Genomic DNA, 20,078 nt, shown 5'->3' on the forward strand with positions numbered 1-20,078 from the left:
TGCTGCTCCAGGGTCTCCACTTGTTGGCTCTTGGGATTTAAATTTAAAATTTCCAGGGGCGCCTGGGTGGCTCGGTCGGTTAAGCGTCCGACTTCAGCTCAGGTCATGATCTCACCGTCCGTGGGTTCGAGCCCCGCGACGGGCTCTGTGCTGACAGCTAGAGCCTGGAGGCTGCTTCGGATTCTGTGTCTCCCTCTCTCTCTGCCCCTCCCTCACCCTCACTCTGTCTCTCAAAAATGAATAAATGTTAAAAAAATTTTTAAAAAGTACAAAAGGCAAATAAATATTGAAATAGTTATCCCCCACCCCAAATATTATCATTCTACATTTCTCCTCACTTAATTTTCACAGTCCTGGGGAGCAAAGCCAAAACTTGTCTAGCCAACTTCCCCTTCCCCCCTCCCGACTCCAAGAAGGTGAAATAAGGATTCTCTGTGCAGAAAAATTTCTTCTCTAATTTATTCCCCCAAAGATCTTCAAGTTTGGGATTACCCAAATGGGAATAGCCTGGATCCCTAAGCACTGACCTCACCCCCCCAACCCAGCTCCCCCACTTTCCTATGATACATGGATTGATCAACTCTCTGATAAGTGATGGTGGGGGGTTGTGGGGGAGGGGAAGCTGCCTTTACTTAAAGACAAGAGAGAAAGTGGTCCAGTGCCTGCCCCTGGCTCCCAGGAGTCACTGTCCACTCTGTGCGTCTCAGACATCTGCCTCCAGAGCAGAGCCATCATTGGCCAAGCCTGCATTCTTTCTAGATACGCTGTGTTTTCTACATGCATGTGTATTACTTTTAAAATTAAAACTAATAATAAACGTTCTTTAAAAAGAAAAATACATACATTTTTGAAAACATATCCCTAGGCGATTGCTCTCAAAATTAAAAGAAATAGAAGAGTGTTGATTATAGTTGGCTATTATTTCCAGAGAATGAGTCTTTAAAATTAACAACACCCTGCACCTGAAGTGAGCAGGTTGATAATCGATAGTGTTCATTAGCAATCCAGACAATACATAGTTTCTGTGTTTGCACTGAGAGCTAAGTTGGTAATTGCCCTTTTGTTATTCCCCGTGGTTAAAGAAGGAGCCGTCACCTGGCTTTTTGTTTTGACTTTAATTTTCAGCTTGAGAGCAAGACAGTAGCAGAAAGCCAGGGGGACTGGGTGTTTATTCCTTTGTTTTGCCTACCTGAATACTCCTTATATGTTTGGGTGCCTGCTGAGAAGTGGTTCCAAAGGCATCTTGAAGATATATGGTCGCTACTCCCCTCTTCCTCCAAGTCGGGGTCAGTGGGTTCTGCGTGGCCCCACCATCTTTTTTAGCCTCACTCTTTGTGGTGCATACTTTGTACGTGGTCAGTCGAGAACAAGGACGGTCTGTCTCTCCTCAGGTTTCATGGGATCATCTCCCGGGAGCAGGCAGACGAGCTTCTCGGAGGCGTGGAGGGCGCCTACATTCTTAGAGAAAGCCAACGCCAGCCAGGATGCTACACGTTAGCTCTAAGGTGAACTTGATCTCATCCATTGTTGCAGCTGCTTTATGAATGACTTTATTTACTTTTCCCCGTTTTTTTTTATTGCTGTAAAATATATGTAACATAAATTTTACCATCTGAGCCAGATTTAAGCGTACGATTCAGTGGCGTTAAGTACATTCTTAATGTTATGCAACCATCTCCGTTATTGCCTTTCCAGGACCTTTTCATCATCCCAAACAGAAATTCTGTACCCATTAACCTATCACTCCCCATTCCCCACTACTTATTTTTTATTTTTGCTTTGTTGACAGAGTATCAGTAGCTTATGAGAGGCTCATACACTTCTTAGGCTACAGATGTTGTCAGTAGGATGGGCACAGAGGTTCTGTTTCTGCACACACAGTAAACTGGAAAACTATCTGGGAATTTAGTGCCCCTGTAGTCACTTCTGCCTGAAACTGAGCCAGCTGAGGGAGCGACACCCCTGCCTCAGTTAGTTCCCTGGAGCCCTTGTCATAAGTCTTCGCCTCACGTTGCGTATGTACGTCTGGACCGATGTGGAGTTTGTCCATGGGGTTTTCTCAGGGATCACGTTGACCCATGGCTCCCATTGACTCCCAATGGCAGTCATGATGCTCTGTGCTAGCAAGCCGTGGGAGCTGAGTTCTCAGCAGCCTTTCACCACAACATCACAAGAACTGGAAAAAATCACAGTGCCTGAAAAACGTTGCATTTTCTGCACCTTTGTAAGCTCGATCCAATATGTGATGCCAGTTGATTCTTACGGCAATCCCATAAAGTTTGGGGAAAGCATCCAATTCCAGGATCGAATTGTCTTCTGGAAATTCACTTATGACCTCTTTGGAATTGGGAAGACCTTTCTCCATAGCATGAATGGTATCATTTGGAAACACGTCCCAGCCAGCCCACAGTGGTGTATTCAGTGTGACATCTGAATATCGTGGCTGTGGAACACTTTCCAAGTTGCACCCAGGGAACATATCTTAGATGATGTCAATATAAGGAAGTACTTCAAAAGCTAGTAAGTGCCGAGGTGTGCAAAGTATTTCCCTATCCCCCAGTCCCCCAGCTCTCCAGCAACAAGTGCTGGCAGCCCCAGTGGGGAACTAAGCAGGGGCTGTGCGATATAGGACCAAGGCCAAGAGGGGTCAGCCAGTACTAAAGGGGGAAGAACCTTATAGGTCCCTTATTGATCCCAGATCCCTAGGACCCTGGCAATGGCAGTTCCAGCGGGGAGCTTCACCCAACTCCCCTCACCTCCCTTCCGTGGCACTAACTATTGGGGGAAGTATGAGCTCCTCGACTGGTGGCGGTCAAAGATGTAATATAAAGGGCCCATCAAGGCCTTGCAGAGGCAATTGCCAGGTCATAGGGGAGGGGTAGAGGGGTGTGGCCAGTGTTCAACACGGAAGTTTGAAAGCAAAATATTTGTAGACCAGGCTCTACCCTCTGCCTTTTACAAATGAGGATGATAAGGGCCGAACGGCCGTCGTGATTTCTAGGGTCAAACGATACCATATGACCGCCTGGTTGTTAAATCCCACCCCTACCTCTTTCCAGGGGCATAACGTCAAGCAGGTACCCAATCTCTTCAGATCTCCGATTTCTCAGCCGTAAAGTGGGGGGTAGTAATTCTACCTGTCTCAAAGGCTCTCTATGATAATTTGATGGGGTGGGGGGGGGGGGGGAGGAGGGCGGAAATCATGCCAAGTATCTAGTTCAGCACCTAGCATACAGTACACCCAAAAACTGTTAGTTGCTGATTTTCTTCACTGCTCTTGCTTCTGACACTGTTGTGATTTCTCATTCTCTTGGGGACAGGTTTGGAAACCAGACTTTAAACTACAGGCTCTTCTATGATGGAAAACACTTCGTGGGCGAGAAGAGATTTGAATCGATTCACGATCTGGTCACAGACGGCTTGATAACACTGTACATAGAAACAAAAGCTTCTGAATACATTTCCAAAATGACAACAAACCCCATTTACGAGCACATTGGATATGCCACTCTGCTCAGAGAAAAAGTATCCAGGAGGCTGAGCAGGTCGAAAAACGAATCAAGGAAAACAAGCGTCGCAAATGAAGAACACACGGCGGTTGAAAAGGTAAGCAGCGTGTGTGACAGAAACAGTCTCTTGTTTTTAATCTATGCTGAATAACGGCTTGATTCATTGTGTATGCGATTGACCAGAATGCTGGCAGAGACCCAGCCCCGCCCAAAGAAATCCAGAATTTTGTGCTAGAAGGAACCTTAGAAATCCTCCAGTCTAGGGGCACCTGGGTGGCTCAGTCGGTTGAGCGTCCGACTTTAGCTCAGGTCATGAACTCACAGTCTGTGGGTTCAAGCCCCACGTCAGGCTCTGTGCTGACAGCTCAGAGCCTGGAGCCTGCTTCCGATCCTGTGTCTCCCTCTCTCTCTGCCCCTCCCCCACTCTCACTTTGTCTCACTCTGTCTCTCAAAAATAAATAAATGTAAAAAACTAAAAAGAATAAAAAAGAAAGAAAGAAAAAAAAGAAAAAGAAATCGTCCACTCTCACTGAGGCCCAGAAATATGGATTGATTTGCCCAAACTCCGACGGCCGGAGCCAGGACTTCACAAATAATTATTTGTCACTTTATTAATGTTTTGTGATGAAAATAGTCCTTGGTTTTAATGCCACTTGAGGCCTTCCTGGCTGCCTCTAGTTCCACCTAGCTACGCAAACACATGGTATTTGTGTCTTAGGACTGAGCGACCATGTGAGATGCACGGGTCAGCCCTCTCCTGAAGGTGGTCCTACCTAGATAACAGGTTTTACTGACAGAGGTGGGAGCCATTATCGGTGATGATGGCTATCTCTGGGAGGCTTAAAAGACAGGCTGTCCTTTGCCCCAACCGAAGAGTTATCATGCCTCGTGAGGATTAGAAACTTCTAAGTGCGCGATGTTCAAGCTGGATGGGCGGTGGCAGGATGTGGCGAGGAAGATCTGATTTTCCTCTCCAGTAAGTTGCTGTTTATTTGAAAGGCACCACCACAGTTTGCTAGCAGGTTTTTTGGAAGTGCCCCTTTCGGAACCATCTGCTTTGCCTGGTCCTGTCTGTTTTCCACTGAAAGAAAGTGACAGCCAGTCACGCCGGTCAGCCCCCACTGAGTCTGTGCTGAGCCCACTGTCAAAGGCAAGCTTGGACTGGGACGGATATCAAGGAGCAGAGCAGAGTGGTGATTACTCATCCTTAATTAAACCGGAACGGCGCCCCCACCCTCCCCCGTTGTCCAGTGTGAGCCTAAAGCAAAGGAACCTGAGGTTGACTGGCTGCCTTGGCTTTGGGACAGGGACGCACCAGAATTCACTGGAACGGGGAGGAGGGCAGAGGCAGGCAACGCGCGGTCCTGATGGCAGAGACGGGCACGATCTTAATTGATTTGCTGATTGAGTTTTAGAGCCTAGAAGAACCTTCCCCAAAAGCACATCAGCTGAGCAGCTGGCCCATGAAAAAATTATTTGCCATTTTCCTTTTTATAACTCCAGTGCCTCCAAAGCACCTGTTATTCTTTTACAAATAATTGACTTGGGAAATGGTGGGTCTTCTGACTGTTTACATTTTACCAAGGGGAAGGGAGGGGACTTGAGCCCTAACTTTCAGAGTTTGTTCTGGTTCAGGCAAAAGCCATTCCGTAGTCTGTTTGTAAAATCTGCTCAAAAGTAATTTAGAATAGAAAATCTGGAAGCTGACCTTCCCAGCCATGACAAATCAGAAGATGAATCATAAAATAAATCTCTGAAGCAGTGTTTATATTTCCAAGTCAGAGAGTAATGCCTCCAAAAAGGCAATCTGTTACAACTGCAGGCTTTACACTAGAATATTTCCAGGAAAAGAGGTGAATAGAAAGAGTGTCTCTTGTATGTTTGGGATGAGAGTTTGGGTTCTGGGTAGTTGAACTGGTAATTCTTGAGACTTGTCCTTGGCCAAGAGGGAAGTTTGGTCACTAGAAACTGACATTCCTAGATGCTATTCCCATACGGAAACTTGCATGACAAAAGATGTCCTTCGTTGCAGATCATTTTGTATTTATTTATTACAATGAAATCTTGGAGGAAATGAATAATCAGGTTAATTATCACTTCAGATGAGCTTCCCAGCACACTTTCGCCTTTCTAGGGAAAGCTAAGCAAAGAAAACATTGAGAGAAGAAGTCCGAGTGCCGTGAAGGGTTTGATGGACAGGCGTGGCTGGTGTGGATTTTCTTGCCACTAACGATGCAATGTTTGGCTTTCCTGGGGACATTCGGAACACTGGGTCTGGTCACTTGCTGGAGGTTGCTCATTCTGTTAGAGAGTTTGTTAAGTAACTTGGTACAAATCCATCTTTTTCTCTCTGACCTGTATTGACAAGTGGAATTATTAAAAGTCTCAGTCTTGCCAGAAATTCTGTTTCCCTTAAGGGCAGGTCAGTGGACTGTTGCCATGGAGGCAGTGACTAGACAAGAGGTAGCGGAAGCTTAAATGGATTGACTGAGAAGTGCCCGAGGCACCTGTCTGCTTCGATAATGGCGCATCTTCAAGGTTTTAATGAGTGAAATGGGTAGGTTTCCTAATAATTCTCAAATCCAGACAGCCCAGCATTTCATTTTCCAGAGTACTTAAACTTTGTTCACCCAATTATTTTATTGATCATTTCCAAATGAATCCAGAGAGAGTATGTTACCTGAAAATCCAAGAATATTATCAGTGTTAATTGGCATAAAGATATTACTTACCACATCAGATTTGAGTGGTTTCCAGATTTATCTCCTATCAAGATGGTTAGCAGTGAACTTGATTTTAATAAACTATAGATGAGGCGGGGAGGTGGGGAGGGTACAAAAAGAGTTGGGGTAGTTAGCCAGTAGTAATCCTTTCCTTTCTGATTCTTTACTTAATCGGTTTTTAAAATATTAGGATATTTAAGGGCCACCATTTTGGTGCATTTAATCAAAATGGTCATGCTCAGTGTCATTTCTTCTATGAAACTTATTTCAGAATTGATGACATAGATGGATTATGTACAGACCCCCAAAACCAGGACTATGAGCAATAGAACAGGATTTAACATTGGTTCAGACATCTATAGTTTAGAAACCAATTTCAGGGCTCCTGGGCGGTTGGTTAAGTGCCCAACTCTTGATTCTGGCTCAGGTCATGATCTCCTGGTTCTTGGGTTTGAGCCCTGCTTGGGATTCTCTCCCCCTCTCCCTGTGTCTCCCTTGCTTGCATGAGAGCACTGTCTCTCTCCCTCTCAAAAATAGATAAAAATATTAAAAAATAAATAGTTTATAAACCAGTTTCACACATGTGAAGTAATTTCTCATTTCATCCTCAGAACAACTGCCAGGCACATAGAGCAGGAATCACTGTCCCCATTTTACTGAAAAAGATACCCTGGCAGAGTACGGAACCAAACTCAGATTTCTAAGCCCCAAGTTCAGAGCTTCTTAAACCTACAGAGCAGTGAGGCCTCATTCTGTTCTCACTGCCCTGATTGCTTTAAGCACACACCCTTGGTTCTCACCATGCTAAGTCAGCTGATGCTAAGAATCACTCAATATTTACATGATCTGTTTTTTTTTTTAATTTTTTTTAACATTTATTTTTATTTTTGAGACAGAGAGAGACCGAGCATGAACGGGGGAGGGGCAGAGAGAGAGGGAGACACAGAATCGGAAACAGGCTCCAGGCTCCGAGCTGTCAGCCCAGAGCCCGACGCGGGGCTCGAACTCACGGACTGCGAGATCGTGACCTGAGCTGAAGTCGGACGCTTAACCGACTGAGCCACCCAGGCGCCCCTTACATGATCTGTTTTTAAAAATGCACTGCTGTTAATAGCTAAGCTTTCTTATGAAGGATACCCTGCTGAATCAAATACATGTGACAACAAATTTTCAATAGCCCATGTTTATTCAATAAATTCGGCCTGCTGCATTCAATTGCGTATATGTTTTACTGGATAAAAATCATCCGTACTCTTGACAGAATAAAAGCACAGTTTAGAATATAGCATATCTAACCAGCTTATTCATTTCATGATTTTTTGTAATGGCCGCTGTTAGGAAATAGGCTAAATGCCCATCAGCTGGGGACTGCTTAGATGAATTAGGGGACATCCATGTAAAGGAGTATCATGCAATCCAAGAAAAGGGTAAGCATATTCACATGTGCTGATATGGAAAGATTCCCCGGAGTTATTAAATGCAAAAAACAGCTTGCAATATAGTGTGTATAATGCGGTTTCGTTTGTGTAAACCAGGAGAAAAACAGTTTCGTGTATGTTTTTTTCTTGCAAAATGATAAACTGTCCCTTGAAGAGCAAGTGTCACTGGTTGTCTGTGGGGTGGGGAAGTGGGTATCTGAGAGGTAAGGGTGGGAAAGAGATTCTTCCTGGCTACTATTTCATACTCTTTGAATTTTGAACCATGATAAGTGAAGCATCCTATTCAAAAAATTAAAGAAGAAGGGGCCCCTGGGCGGCTCAGTTGGTTAATCGTCTGACTTCAGCTCAGGCCATGATCTCGGGGTGCGTGAGTTCGAGCCCCGCGTCGGGTTCTGTGCTGACAGCTCGGAGCCTGGAGCCTGCTTCCGGTTCTGTGTCTCCCTCTCTCTCTGCCCCTCCCCCACTCACACTCTGTCTCTCAAAAATGAACGTTAAAAAATTTTTTTTTAATTAAGTAAGAAAAAAAAGAATGCAATATGCTTTAAATTCACATATGTTAGAGCAAACCCTGAGTAAAACATCTTCTGTACTCAAGGCATCACATACACACATGCAGAGAGAGACCAAGCAGTTCCAGCCTCTGGACCCAGGCTGCTTTTTTCCACCCCTTGGCACGGGCCCTCCCCCACCCTGACAGCTCCCTCTCCACCCCCACCCCCCACCCCCACTTTCCCTTCATTTCTCCCTTGGATGGTTAACAAAGAGTCTATATGCGGCAGCCTTTAAACTAAGGTTGGGGACCAGAAGAAGATAACTATAGCACAGGACCAAAATCACCCAATGAAGACTTCCATGTGACGGTCCCGGAAATGGGTTGGATGTTGCTTCCTCGCTGGCATTGCTCCCCTGGGATCCTGCCCAGACTTCCCCCCATTTTTCATGCTCCCCCACGCCATGCCACCTCTGCTTTCTCAAGCAGTTCGGACCAACTCCCAGATTTCTCTTGCTTTCCTGTGGCAGCAAGGAAGCCCTCTTCGGTTTCTGTTTTTCTTCCTGTGAGATCAGAAGATTGACCTTTTCCCGGTTAAAGGGCTTTGAGCCTGGTTAGGATGTGCTCCTCTACAGATGCGTGGCTTCAAAGAAGAAGAATCTCTCCCAAACCCCACTCCGCCTTTTATTTTCTTTTTGAAATAATTCCCTTCTTTGCATCCAAGGTGATCCGCTCGTTGTTTATTTTGCCGTTTCCCCCACACGAACCAGTCAGCCTGCCAGAGATTTTTGCCCAGCAGTGACATTACATTTCCCTCCACTGCCCTGGAGCGGGAAGGAGTGGCCACACCAGAGGACGGACCTCCAGGTCTTGCTGACCAACAGAAGCCTCACAAGTCAGTTGAGCTCAGACTGAATGGTTCTTTGTGCCACCCTCCTCCAAATCCCGCAATGGTACTTAGGAGCCGGTGGCCCTTGATGACATTTTGTTCATAAGAGTGTTGCTCTCACTGTTGTTGTTTTCATCTTGGAAATGCTATGATTTGCTTTGTCTGCAGGACAAAGTCCATATTCCTCAGCAGGACATTTGCAGCTTGTCTGAGCCTGGGCTCCCCTAGAAGCAGAGCCTGAGGCAAGGATTTGGTCCATTGGTAATTTGGAAAGGCATTCTAATGAGCGGGAAGGAGAAGTCAGGAGAATGAAACAGATGAGAAGCCAGTGGAAATGGACGTTATTGAGTTGGGCATGTTCTGCGGAGCCATCTGGAATTGCTCCTGAGAGGAATTGAAGTGGGGTGTTTACCACCGCCTGTCCTCTATTGGCTGAGGGGTGCTTGTGAGCTGCTAAGTGTCCCGCGCACCAGGCTGTGCATGTGGAGAGCCAGGTGGGTGCCCACGGGTATCCCAGACAGTTGCGTCAGAGAAGCAAGAGGTGCGTGGCGAGGACAGGTGCTAACGGGCCACCCTGCCTGAAGGCAAGTGCTGCAGCAGTCCCTGGGGCAGCAAGTGGTGAGGGACATTGAAAAATGAATGGAAACGCCCGTTGCAGTCCAGCCCCACCTCTCCCAGACTGTCTTCCACTGCTGGCCTCCCCCACTGGCCTGCAGTCCACAAATGTTCTTGTCCCCTCGCCTCCCTTCCCATTCCCCCTATGCCTGCCATCTGAAATGCCTTCCCCTCCTGTGATCGGTCAGTTCCTGTCCCTCCTTTAGCCTCCAGTACAGACTCTCTGGTAAAACCTGTTGAGGCTCACCCTCCTTCACAGACGCTGAAGGAATCACTCCCACCACAAAACAGCCCCAGAGCTTTGCACATACTCTTTATGATAACTTAAGAGGACACACAGCCCAATGGACAGCAGATAGCTAACTTTAAAACTTTAAAATAATAGACTGAACTCCCCCTGAGGAATGTGTATCCCAAATACACCAAGACGGTATCTCACACGGCCCCCCCTTCCCTTTGGACAGCTTCTTCCTCCCTGGGCTGACTTGACTCCCTGAGGGCAGGAAAAGCCAGAGCCTGGAGGAAGAGAGTCCTGGAGACCATTTTGTGCAGTCCCTTCGTTGATTTACAGGACAGGAAACTGAGGCACCCATTAGTCGGGAGTATTTCAAAGACATCTCGAGGTCCTGAAGGCGTAGGTGGGAAAAAAAAAATGCAACTTAGAAATTCTCTTAAAGTTCAGATCTTTGAGGAACATCAGTTGTACCTACAGGACTTCTATGTGAATGATTGAAAAGTGAAAAATGAATTCAGGTTACGGTTAGTCTAGAAGGTGTCCTAGCAATCAGAACCCAGCAGGAAATGGAAGACATAGTCACTGGGATGTTGAAGAGAATTTGATTAACAAGGGATTTTTCTCAGGGGTTGGGAATGGCAGGAAGCAGTTACCTCCCCCGTGCTGAAGGGACCAGAAGAAGACCCTGGGGTTATTGATGTCTAGTAAGAACTGGAGTGGGGTTTTCCAGACGAGGGGGACTCCCGTAAGAGAAGGGCTCCCACAGAAGGGGGCTTGCACAGAAGGGGGCTTACTTAATTGGAGGGTTCCCACAGAAGGAGGGTTCCCGCAGGGGGGCTCCCACACCGCAGGGGGCTCCTGCAGGAGGGGGGCTTGCAGAGAAGGGGGATTCACAATGTAGGGGGACTGTACAGGAGAGGCTCCCACAATCAGTCCAGGCTGCCATATCACACAAGAGGGAGGCGGTAGGGGAAGAAATAATCTGACTTCTCTCTCTCTCTTCTACCCTTGATCTCTTGCCTCTACCTCCCATTGGGCAAACTGTACCTAAAGCCGTAGAGCAAAGTCGCTGGGGATACAGTCCACATGAGTCAGTCTCCCCACCGTGGGGATAGGCAGGACAGAGAATGAATTGAGAAAAGGGAGTAGAATATGGCAGAGGATAACCAACACAAGGAGTGAATGCAGACCAGTTCCACTGCTCCCTGTGTTAGCGCCGTTCTAATTACTGTATAAAGTTCAAGTTCCGACACCGTAATTGGCATTAATGCAAGATAACGAGGTTAGCTCTTTTCCTGGATGGGCTCCTCCCCTGTGCCATTGTGGAAAGGATCTTGGTTCTGGAGGGCAGACAGGCTTTGTGGCTTTGTTAAGGACAATTGATTCAAACGCCGTGTGGCTCATTGCCCTTCACCAAGCCAAAGAAAGAGCCTGAATTGTTCTTGTAGAAAGCATCAAGGCACTGAAAAGATCCTCTCACGTTCACAGGGTCTGGAAAACCTGTAGATCTGCCCCACAGGAGGGCCCTTGGAAATAATGTGTAACTGACATAACCAGTCTTTTCTCAGGAGTGAAGGAAGATGAGTGTGACTTAGCTAGTAAATGTGACAGGTGCAGTAATGACTCTTCCTACCTCTCACACACAGAGTGATAAAATGGAATGGGACATAATGCTGTAAGAATGGATTTGAACTTGGATTACATTTGCTCACAAAACCAGGTTTTACGGAGCACTATTTTACATTAGAATCCCCTAATGGTGTGGAATTGATCGTGCAGTCTGAAAGATAGTTGATTTGGCTGGGTCAGTGGTTCTCAAACTGGCTGCAGCTTAGAATCATCACCCTGGGAGCTTTAAAGAAGTACCCATGTTTGGCCTCTCCTGACTTCTTGAATCAAAGCCCCCAGCAGTGAAGTTCAGGCATCTCTATTTTTAAGGTTCCCCAGATGATTCTAAAGTTCTCATCCCCTGGTTAGGCAGAAGGCGGGACAGGAAGTAAAGGTTATCAGATACTTGAGGGAGCCTTTTCTCTCGGGGATACCTGTGCCACCTGCTCTAATGTTGCTTATACGTCCTAATTTAGATGTCTGTGTTCATTCTCTGCCTCTGCCTGCACACGAAAAGTCCTCCATGAAAACATTTTTCAGATAGTAAACCCCGGTGGTTCACAGGTTGGCTTTGCTCCTGGCTCCTTTTCCCAGATCACTGGCTAACATTTAAATGATGGGGGGAAATTAACTGGAATAGATTTAAAAGAAATTTAATGAAGGGACAAGGGAAAAAAAAAATCCATGCCTCTTCCTTTTAGGCCAGCTGGTGGTTTCTTAGCAGCAAAGTTGAATAGAAGAATAACTAAATCCCCTGGGTTCTCTTCTATCAGAAAGCTGAACTTTTTACCAATTCCTCACTGTCAGTGATCTCAAGGTTAGAAATCTACAGGAACGGAAAGGAAAGTTATCCTGACCCAGTCAGTATTTGTCAGAGTAAGATGGGCCAAAGCCTCATTCACCCCCATCCAACATCTCTAGAATAAACAGCTCATTTAGAGATGCCTCGTCTGCACAAGTATTTTTATGTAAGCAGCGCCATCTAGTGGCTGAGAGTAGAGTTACATGCTGGTGACCATCTCAAAGGGCTATGCTTAACAGATGTGGGAGTAATGAGCAAGAACAAATTTTCAGCAATGAATTCACTGAATCATTCCCACTTCCTCAAGGTTTTATAGCACGAATCAGGCTATGCAATGGCTAGGGGGTGCCTTTTTGTAGTGCGTGCTCATTCTCTGTGTAAGCAGGTGGGCAGTTCTGCCAGCTTGGGACACTTAAATATAAAAATGGTCCCAGTGATCTGAGCCACTGGGATTCTGGTCCAGAGGTACCCAAACTTTTTGGCTTTTTTTTTTTTTTAACGTTTGTTTATTTTTGAGACACAGAGAGACAGAGCATGAACGGGGGAGGGGCAGAGAGAGAGGGAGACACAGAATCCGAAACAGGCTCCAGGCTTGAGCGGTCGGCACGGAGCCCGACGCGGGGCTCGAACCCACGGACCGCGAGATCGTGACCTGAGCCAAAGTCGGACGCTCAACTGGCTGAGCCACCCAGGCAACCCCAGACTTTTTGGCTTTTTATATTCTCTTTAAAATTTCTGAGAACCCCAGAGAGATTTTATTTATGTGAGTTGTACCACTGATATTTACTGTATTTAAAAGTAAAACTGAGAAAAATGTTACATATTTACTCTTTTAAACATAGCCGTAATAAATTCATTGCGTGTTTATGTAAATGGCCTATTTTTTAATGAAAAACAACCCCGCTGTCCAAACAAAACAAAAACTGGTAGGAATATTGGCGTTATTTTACATTTTTTGTAAATCTCTTTAGTGTCTGGCTTAACAGACAACACATGGGTTCTCACATCTGCTTTTGTATTCAGTCTGCGATGAAATATTTTGTTTGAAGTGTAGGAAGGAGCTCTGGCCTTGCACAGACCTATGTCATTGAAAAAAAAAAAAAAAAGGAAGAATATGGTTTTTTGTAGCTGTTTAAGGTAAATCAGAGTTGAAAAAAAAAAAAAAATAGACCAGGGTCGCCAGATGGCTCGGTTGGTGAAGCGTCCAACTTCGGCTCAGGTCATGATCTCCTGGCTTGTGGGTTCGAGCCCCGCGTTGGGCTCTGTGCTGACAGCTCGGAGCCTGGAGCCTGCTTCGGATTCTATGTCTGTCTGTCTGTCTGTCTGTCTGTCTCTCTCTCTCTCTCTACCACCCCCCCTTGCTTATGTGCGCTCTCTCAAATATAAATATTTTTAAAAAGCAGACTAAAACTTAACAAATGGTAGTTTCTAAAAGGCTAGTCACAATGTCAGTCCGTGGATGAGATAATTCATGAAAATAGTTTTGACCACATGGGGTCTCTGAAAGTATCTTCAGGTCCCTCACACTCTGAGAACTGCTGCTGTAGGCAGGACCTCTGAGGGATGAAAAGTTAGAAAAGTTTATGTTTGTATGTCTCCAGGCAGGTGTTCAAGGGAAATCAGTATGCCGTTTTCATCACCTTTGACTGTGGGCGGTAAATGATGCTGTCACCTAGGACTGCTCTCCCCCGGCAGAAACTGCAGTATTCGCCCTGATCGTGACCTCAGAGCTCTTCCCATTGGCCTTCGGGGGGGGGGGGGGGGGGAGAGGGCAGGGGGGAGCACAACTGATCCTGGGCCTGTGTCATTTGAAACAGCTTTCCAGGTGCTTCTGCTGTGCTCCCAGTAAAGAACCACTCTTTCTGCAGAGATGAGAAATGGGCTCAAAGCTCAAGGTGACGTAGTGACATTGAACACTGGTGGGACGAGATACAACTTTAGGGAATCCCGTTATTTTCCTTCTTTGGCCCCCCTCTTTCTTACTCCTCCAGTGTTTCTCCTTCCACCCTTTGTGTCTCTCTAGTCAAAGCCTAGCAGTCTCCCCAGCGCCACCCCCATGGTGAGTAGCTCTCACCGTTGCCATCTAGAACCTAGGCACCATCTTCGGGAAACCGCACCCAGAGCTGCCTCGCCTCCCACGCTCCAATTATGTGCTTCTGGTGGAGTCGAACCCAGCCCCTGAGCCCAGAGGTGGATTTGTCATTCAAGGCGGACCCAAGGGGTCCCATTTCCCTGGCCACTATGGTTGGTTCAAGGGTGGGCATGTGGTCAAGTCAGAGCCACTGAAACCAACAGACTTTTACTGTGAGTTTCAGAAAGAAGGCCTGCAGCCCTTTTTTTCTGCCGAGTTGGATTCAGCAGGAAGCAGAGTCTGGGTGGCCGAAGAGTCTTCTCTGAGCCTGAGAAAGTGGAGCTGGAAAGGGAGGGAACCTGAGTCCTCAGAACTTGGTCTGTGCCTCTACCTGGAGTCCTGGGAGGCAGGTCTGGAGCCTGCCACCCTAGGCTGGAGATTCCAGTCCTGTCAGTTACGTTGGTCAATTAATTCCCGCATAGCCTTTTAGCTGTGGGAATGGGCGTGTGTGTTGAGTTTGGATGTCTACTGTCTTTGTAGCCAGAAGAACTCTAACTCATGCCACCCCCAGCAGCTGCCCGCCCCCCTTTTGTCCTGCACTTACTCCTCACCTTACTTGTCACCGTTACTGAGAAAGCGAAAGCTCTAGTCTTCGAATTCAGGTTCGTTTTCATTTTAATTGCGCGATCCACACTATTCTTCCTTGACGAGGCGATGTTAAATCAGAAAAGGGAACATCTCGTGTTGACCGAAGTGGGTAGGAATTATAGTACTTGGATGACCAGGTAGACATGGGAGATAACCCCAAAACCACTTTTGGAGTGCATGTCTCCATCTCTCACCTTCTGACCCTGCCCTAAGCATATCTCTAGACCTCGTCATAATTATATGCACTTAAATGAGATGAAGGCAATAGGTTAAAGAGTCCTAGTGAACTCTGATAAACCAGACTTTTATCTATTCATGATTTTGCCAGGAATTTTTGTTTGTTTGTTTAACAAAATGGAAAGAAACACAGCTCCATCTACAGTGTCGGATCTGGCCAAAGAGAGCCTCTGTTGAACACAGGACCCCCCCAGATTATCAGTAAATTAGGAGACATAAGCTGGAAACCTATAGCCCCTCCCCATTTTCTTGGAAGAAAAAAAAAGTCAAAAATCCACCTGTAATCTTTATAAATTAAAAGCTTAGTCTGTAAGAATTCATTTTTTTTTCCCCCTCTGCTGTGGGGAAGAGGAAGGATTTTGTTCCCTGCATAATTTCCATTGACATTCATGGAAATGAAATGGTCAAGGCTACATCTTGGGTTATTTGATTTCATTGCCTCTGGAACAGGTTGCAGAAGTGGCATTACTCATTTCTCAATAATGAAATGTCTGGCTGGGTTTTATGATGGTAATTTATAAATATCCCAATTGGTTTCGTCTTTCCTTATACATAATCACTTTGAAGTTTCCAGAAAGTTAATATTTCACTTTGTACCTAGTCTCTATTTATGAAGCTAATGAAGCCTGACCATCAGAAGAATAAGTTAAAGTTCACAAATGCAACTTTTACAGGTCTCATGTGACTTGGTGGCTTAAAAAAAAGAAAAAAACTATTAAGTCAGTTCCCTGTCACCTGCAGCAAATCTTTGGTTAACACTCAGACTGAGAGTCAGAAGTAAGACCCATAATTATGAGCTGTGCATGTGCTGACATGCCTTTAACAGAGTGAGGATAGTTATAGCACATGTATATAAATTACATGTAATACAATTCATGAAATAAGTGATTTCTATTATTTAGAATCCTGAATGAGTTTAGGAAAGTTACAATCACAAAAACCGCAACGAAGCATGGCTTAGTTTTTTGTTTTACTTTGTTTTTTAACGTTTATTTATTTTTGAGAGAGACAGAGACAGAATGCAAGTGGGTTGGGGCAGAAAGAAAGGGAGGCACAGAATCCGAAGCAGGCTCCAGTCTCCAAGCTGTCAGCACAGAGCCCGACGCGGGGCTCGAACTCACAAGCTGTGAGATCGTGACCTGAGCCTAAGTCAGACGCTCAACCGACTGAGCCACCCAGGCGCTCCAAGCATGGTGTCATTTTTAATCCGTTGTAAACCGACAGTGTTTCACTTTGCTTTATACCAGTCTTCAAGTCTCAGGCTCCCTATTCTTTATCAGCCAGAAGCAAGAAAACTGAGGTTTGGAGGGGTCCAGTGATTTGGCCAGAGTCACAAAACCGGTAACTTGCAAGTCCTGGAAGTAGTTACTGGTAACTAGTAGTGGCTTGTTTGACCTCAAGGCTTCTGTCCTTTCCACTCTACCACCCCGACAAAGGAAACCGATCTGCTGTGTGTCTAATATTAAAGCTTCTGGACAGAGCATGATATTGGGAATTGTTTCCCTCTTCACATATCAGTTCCCCATTCTCTCTGTGGATGATTCTAATCATCTCCTGCTCTTGACTGACTAGTTCTTAAGAAGAAATATGTATGGCCGAGAGAGTTCCCTAAGAAGACAAGGGCTCGTTACAGACAAGCATGCCTCCTTCTGCGATTTTAAAAGAACACCCTTGTGCGCATCTTTTTTTTTTTTTTTTTTTAACGTTTATTTTTGAGACAGAGAGAGACAGAGCGTGAACAGGGGAGGGGCAGAGAGAGAGGGAGACAGAGAATCCGAAACAGGCTCCAGGCTCTGAGCTGTCAGCACAGAGCCCAATGCGGGGCTCAAACTCACGGACCGCGAGATCATGACCTGAGCCGAAGTCGGACGCTTAACCGACCGAGCCACCCAGGCGCCCCCTTTGTGCGCATCTTTTAGCCCCGAGCTATGTGAGGTTGAAAGGATTTGGCAATATTGAAAAACTCTAGAGACTTTTGCCAGATCCCAAAGTGACGACTATGGTCTGCATGTTTTCCGTGACAAGCGTCTCACTTCCCACTGTGCTGGGAGAAATTGGGGTGAGAGGAAATTGAAACCACAGTTCCCCTCGTGGATGTTAGGAAGTAATGCGGGACCCAGTTCCCCCTCGTGGTAGTTGGTGAAACACCAGCTACAGTCCTGGAGTTGTAGAATGATTCGCGTGGAGTTTGTAATGAACTGGGTTTTTTTTGTCCTCCCGTGAGTTGAATGTGGAAATCGACCTGGTCACAAGGAAAGAAAAGAAACACCAGCATTTGCCGAGCACCAACCAAGCCCCAAGGGCTATAGGAGTGCTTTCAGCTTGTCATATTCTGTCCTCACAACGGGTCTGGGAGGGAGGATTGGGTGGCTCCAGTAACTTATTCATGACCACTCACCTGCTGAGCTGGGACCCAAGCCCTGGAGGTCCTGACTTGAGAGCCTCTTCAGGAGCCCCTGACTACCTGATAGTGAACTCCTTGGGGTGGCACGCATGGCCTTTCATGATCTTGTCCCCTTGCCCTCCTCTATTTCTTCCCACGAGCTGTGTCCCAGAGGCCAACACCTGTGAACCATTAATGCGTCCTGAGCAAACCAACTGATTTCATGCCCTTCAGCATTCACCCCGAATTTCCCCTCTTCAGGGCTCCTCCTCTGCTCCCACCCAGCCCCCTGCTTGACTGAGGGAATGCTACCTACCTTTCTAGACCAAGCTCAAGCATTTCCTGACATGCAAAGTCTTCCTCAACCCCACCCAAGCCTTCCGGTCATGCTTCCTTTGGCTGCCTCATTGTGACTTAGCTATAACTCGGATTGCGCTGCCCTGGAGGGGCTGTTCATTCAGTCACTCACTCTTAACTATTAATAATTAGTAATAACAGTCAGATAGTCATTGAGCACCTGATCTGTGCCAAGCACTCTTCTCCCCCTAGCTGACCAATCCCACTTACAAGGACCAGCTCAGGACGGGCCAGCATCAGTCACAGGCACAGTAAGTGAGCCCCTGGGTCTCTGCTAGAGCAATTAGGGAAGAGGCGTGTTCTTTTCCCTAAGAGGGTCATTTGAGCAGTTCCAGCCTTGGTCTACGAGCCAATACATTTCCCTTTCTTTTTTGTTCTAGTGCTAGTTTGGGTAGAGTTCCTGTTTCCTGCAGCCATAATAGCTCTAACAGAGTCCCAAAGGAAAGCAGGCGCATGCCTAGGAGAGAAGGACCTTCTAGCAAAAAGGAGGAGCGTGGCTTGGCAGACAAGAGGGTAAGGTAGAGTGAGGGAGGCTGATGAGATGGGAGAGCTTGAGAAGGGCCACAAGAGCAGGCTGAGAAGTCTGGACTTTCTGCCTGAAAGCTTAAGGAGCTACCAGAGACGTGACTTGATGTCAATGTGGCAGGTGTATTGGAGGAGAGAGAGACCGGGGCAGCATAGGAGGCGGAGGTGGGAATACTGGCACATCTCCAGGTTCAATTGCAAAAGCCAGTAGCTGTTGACAGTAGCTGTTGGCAAGTGTTTAAAGGCCAAGCTTTTCCGTTTTTAAATGGTGGTGCTATTCTCGAAGCTAATGATCATCCCACTCTTCCCGATTTCAGAAAACCTAAGTGTGGGAAATGGTTTCTCACAAGTTTCCCGGGGCGTGGGAGGCAAGGGGAGAACTAGAAACCTATTACCACACTTCTGCACATCAATTGGGCCCCACAGAGCTGCACTGGCCCAAAGGGCTTAAATGTTCAAGATGGGACCCTCTGTTCTCCAGAGCCCTCTGCCAGTGGCCCTTAAACATATGCTCTGAATTAATATTTGTTAAATGAATGAGTGTGTATTCATCTCTCATTCCATCGTCCATCAGCAAAGAAAGAAATAAAATGTGTACCTTTCTTTAAAGGCTGTGGACTTTAGAAATAGTCAATATTGAATTGGTAATAAAATAAAAATACTCATTAACCTGGACTTCACAAATCCTGACCTTTAATACCTACGAAAAATTTACCAACTAATTAAATAGTTTACAGCATATTAAAATGGAAATGGTTATTACTTAAGAGAGCAAAGGTTTTCTTCGAACTCAATGAGAGTATGTATATAGCTAGAATGGGGTAAAAAGAGGTCAGCCATGTTCATGCTGCTAATCACATTTTCTCTAATCCAGTGGTTCTCAGAGTTCAGTGGTTCTCAGAGTTCTCAAGAATCCTCTGGAAAGGTTGTAAACAGACAGATATCCAGACCTCACGTCCATCATTGCAAATACAGCAAATCTGTGCTTGGGCTCAGCTTCCCAGGAGACAAGGCTGCTGGTCCAGGAACCACACTTTGAAGCCACTGGTCTCATCATTAGAGTAGGACTGTTATAAACTAGATAAGGCAACTCCAGAAATAAGGCAACATGATAGTTGATTAATAGCACATATAATTATTAAACATCTAATAATTGTTATCTATTATGTATATTATTAATCAACTATCATGTTGCCCTAGTTCCGGAGTTGCTTTATATATTATATAATATATTATTATTCCTTAATAATATATTATGGAGAATATATACTTGTTGAATATTATGTGTAGGGTAGTGTGTGTGTGTGTGTGTGTGTGTGTGTGTGTGTGTGTGTATTTCCAGCATTCCTTTTTTTTTTTAAAGTTTATTTACTTTGAGAGTCAGAGAAAGAGCAAGCAGGGGAGGGGCAGAGAGAGAGAGAGGGAGAGAGAGAATCCCAAGCAGGCTCCACACCACCAGCACAGAGCCTGATGAGGGGCTTGAACTCACAAACCATGAGATCATGACCTGAGCCGAAATCAAGGGTTGGATGCTTCGGGCACCTGAG

General features: G+C 46.0%; 1 protein-coding gene across 1 annotated transcript in view; it reads left to right on the plus strand.

Annotated features, from left to right (window-relative positions):
* CHN2 (chimerin 2) overlaps positions 1–20,078 on the plus strand; it is a 299,632-nt gene that overhangs the window by 192,891 nt on the left and 86,663 nt on the right. Inside the window, exons 5-6 of the mRNA XM_042921140.1 lie at positions 1,392–1,505; positions 3,321–3,606. Of these exons, the coding sequence (XP_042777074.1) occupies positions 1,392–1,505; positions 3,321–3,606 (400 nt within the window). The remainder of the gene's footprint in view (positions 1–1,391; positions 1,506–3,320; positions 3,607–20,078) is intronic.

This window comes from Panthera leo, chromosome A2 (genome assembly GCF_018350215.1).
Source record: "Panthera leo isolate Ple1 chromosome A2, P.leo_Ple1_pat1.1, whole genome shotgun sequence".
Taxonomy (NCBI): Eukaryota; Metazoa; Chordata; class Mammalia; order Carnivora; family Felidae; genus Panthera; species Panthera leo.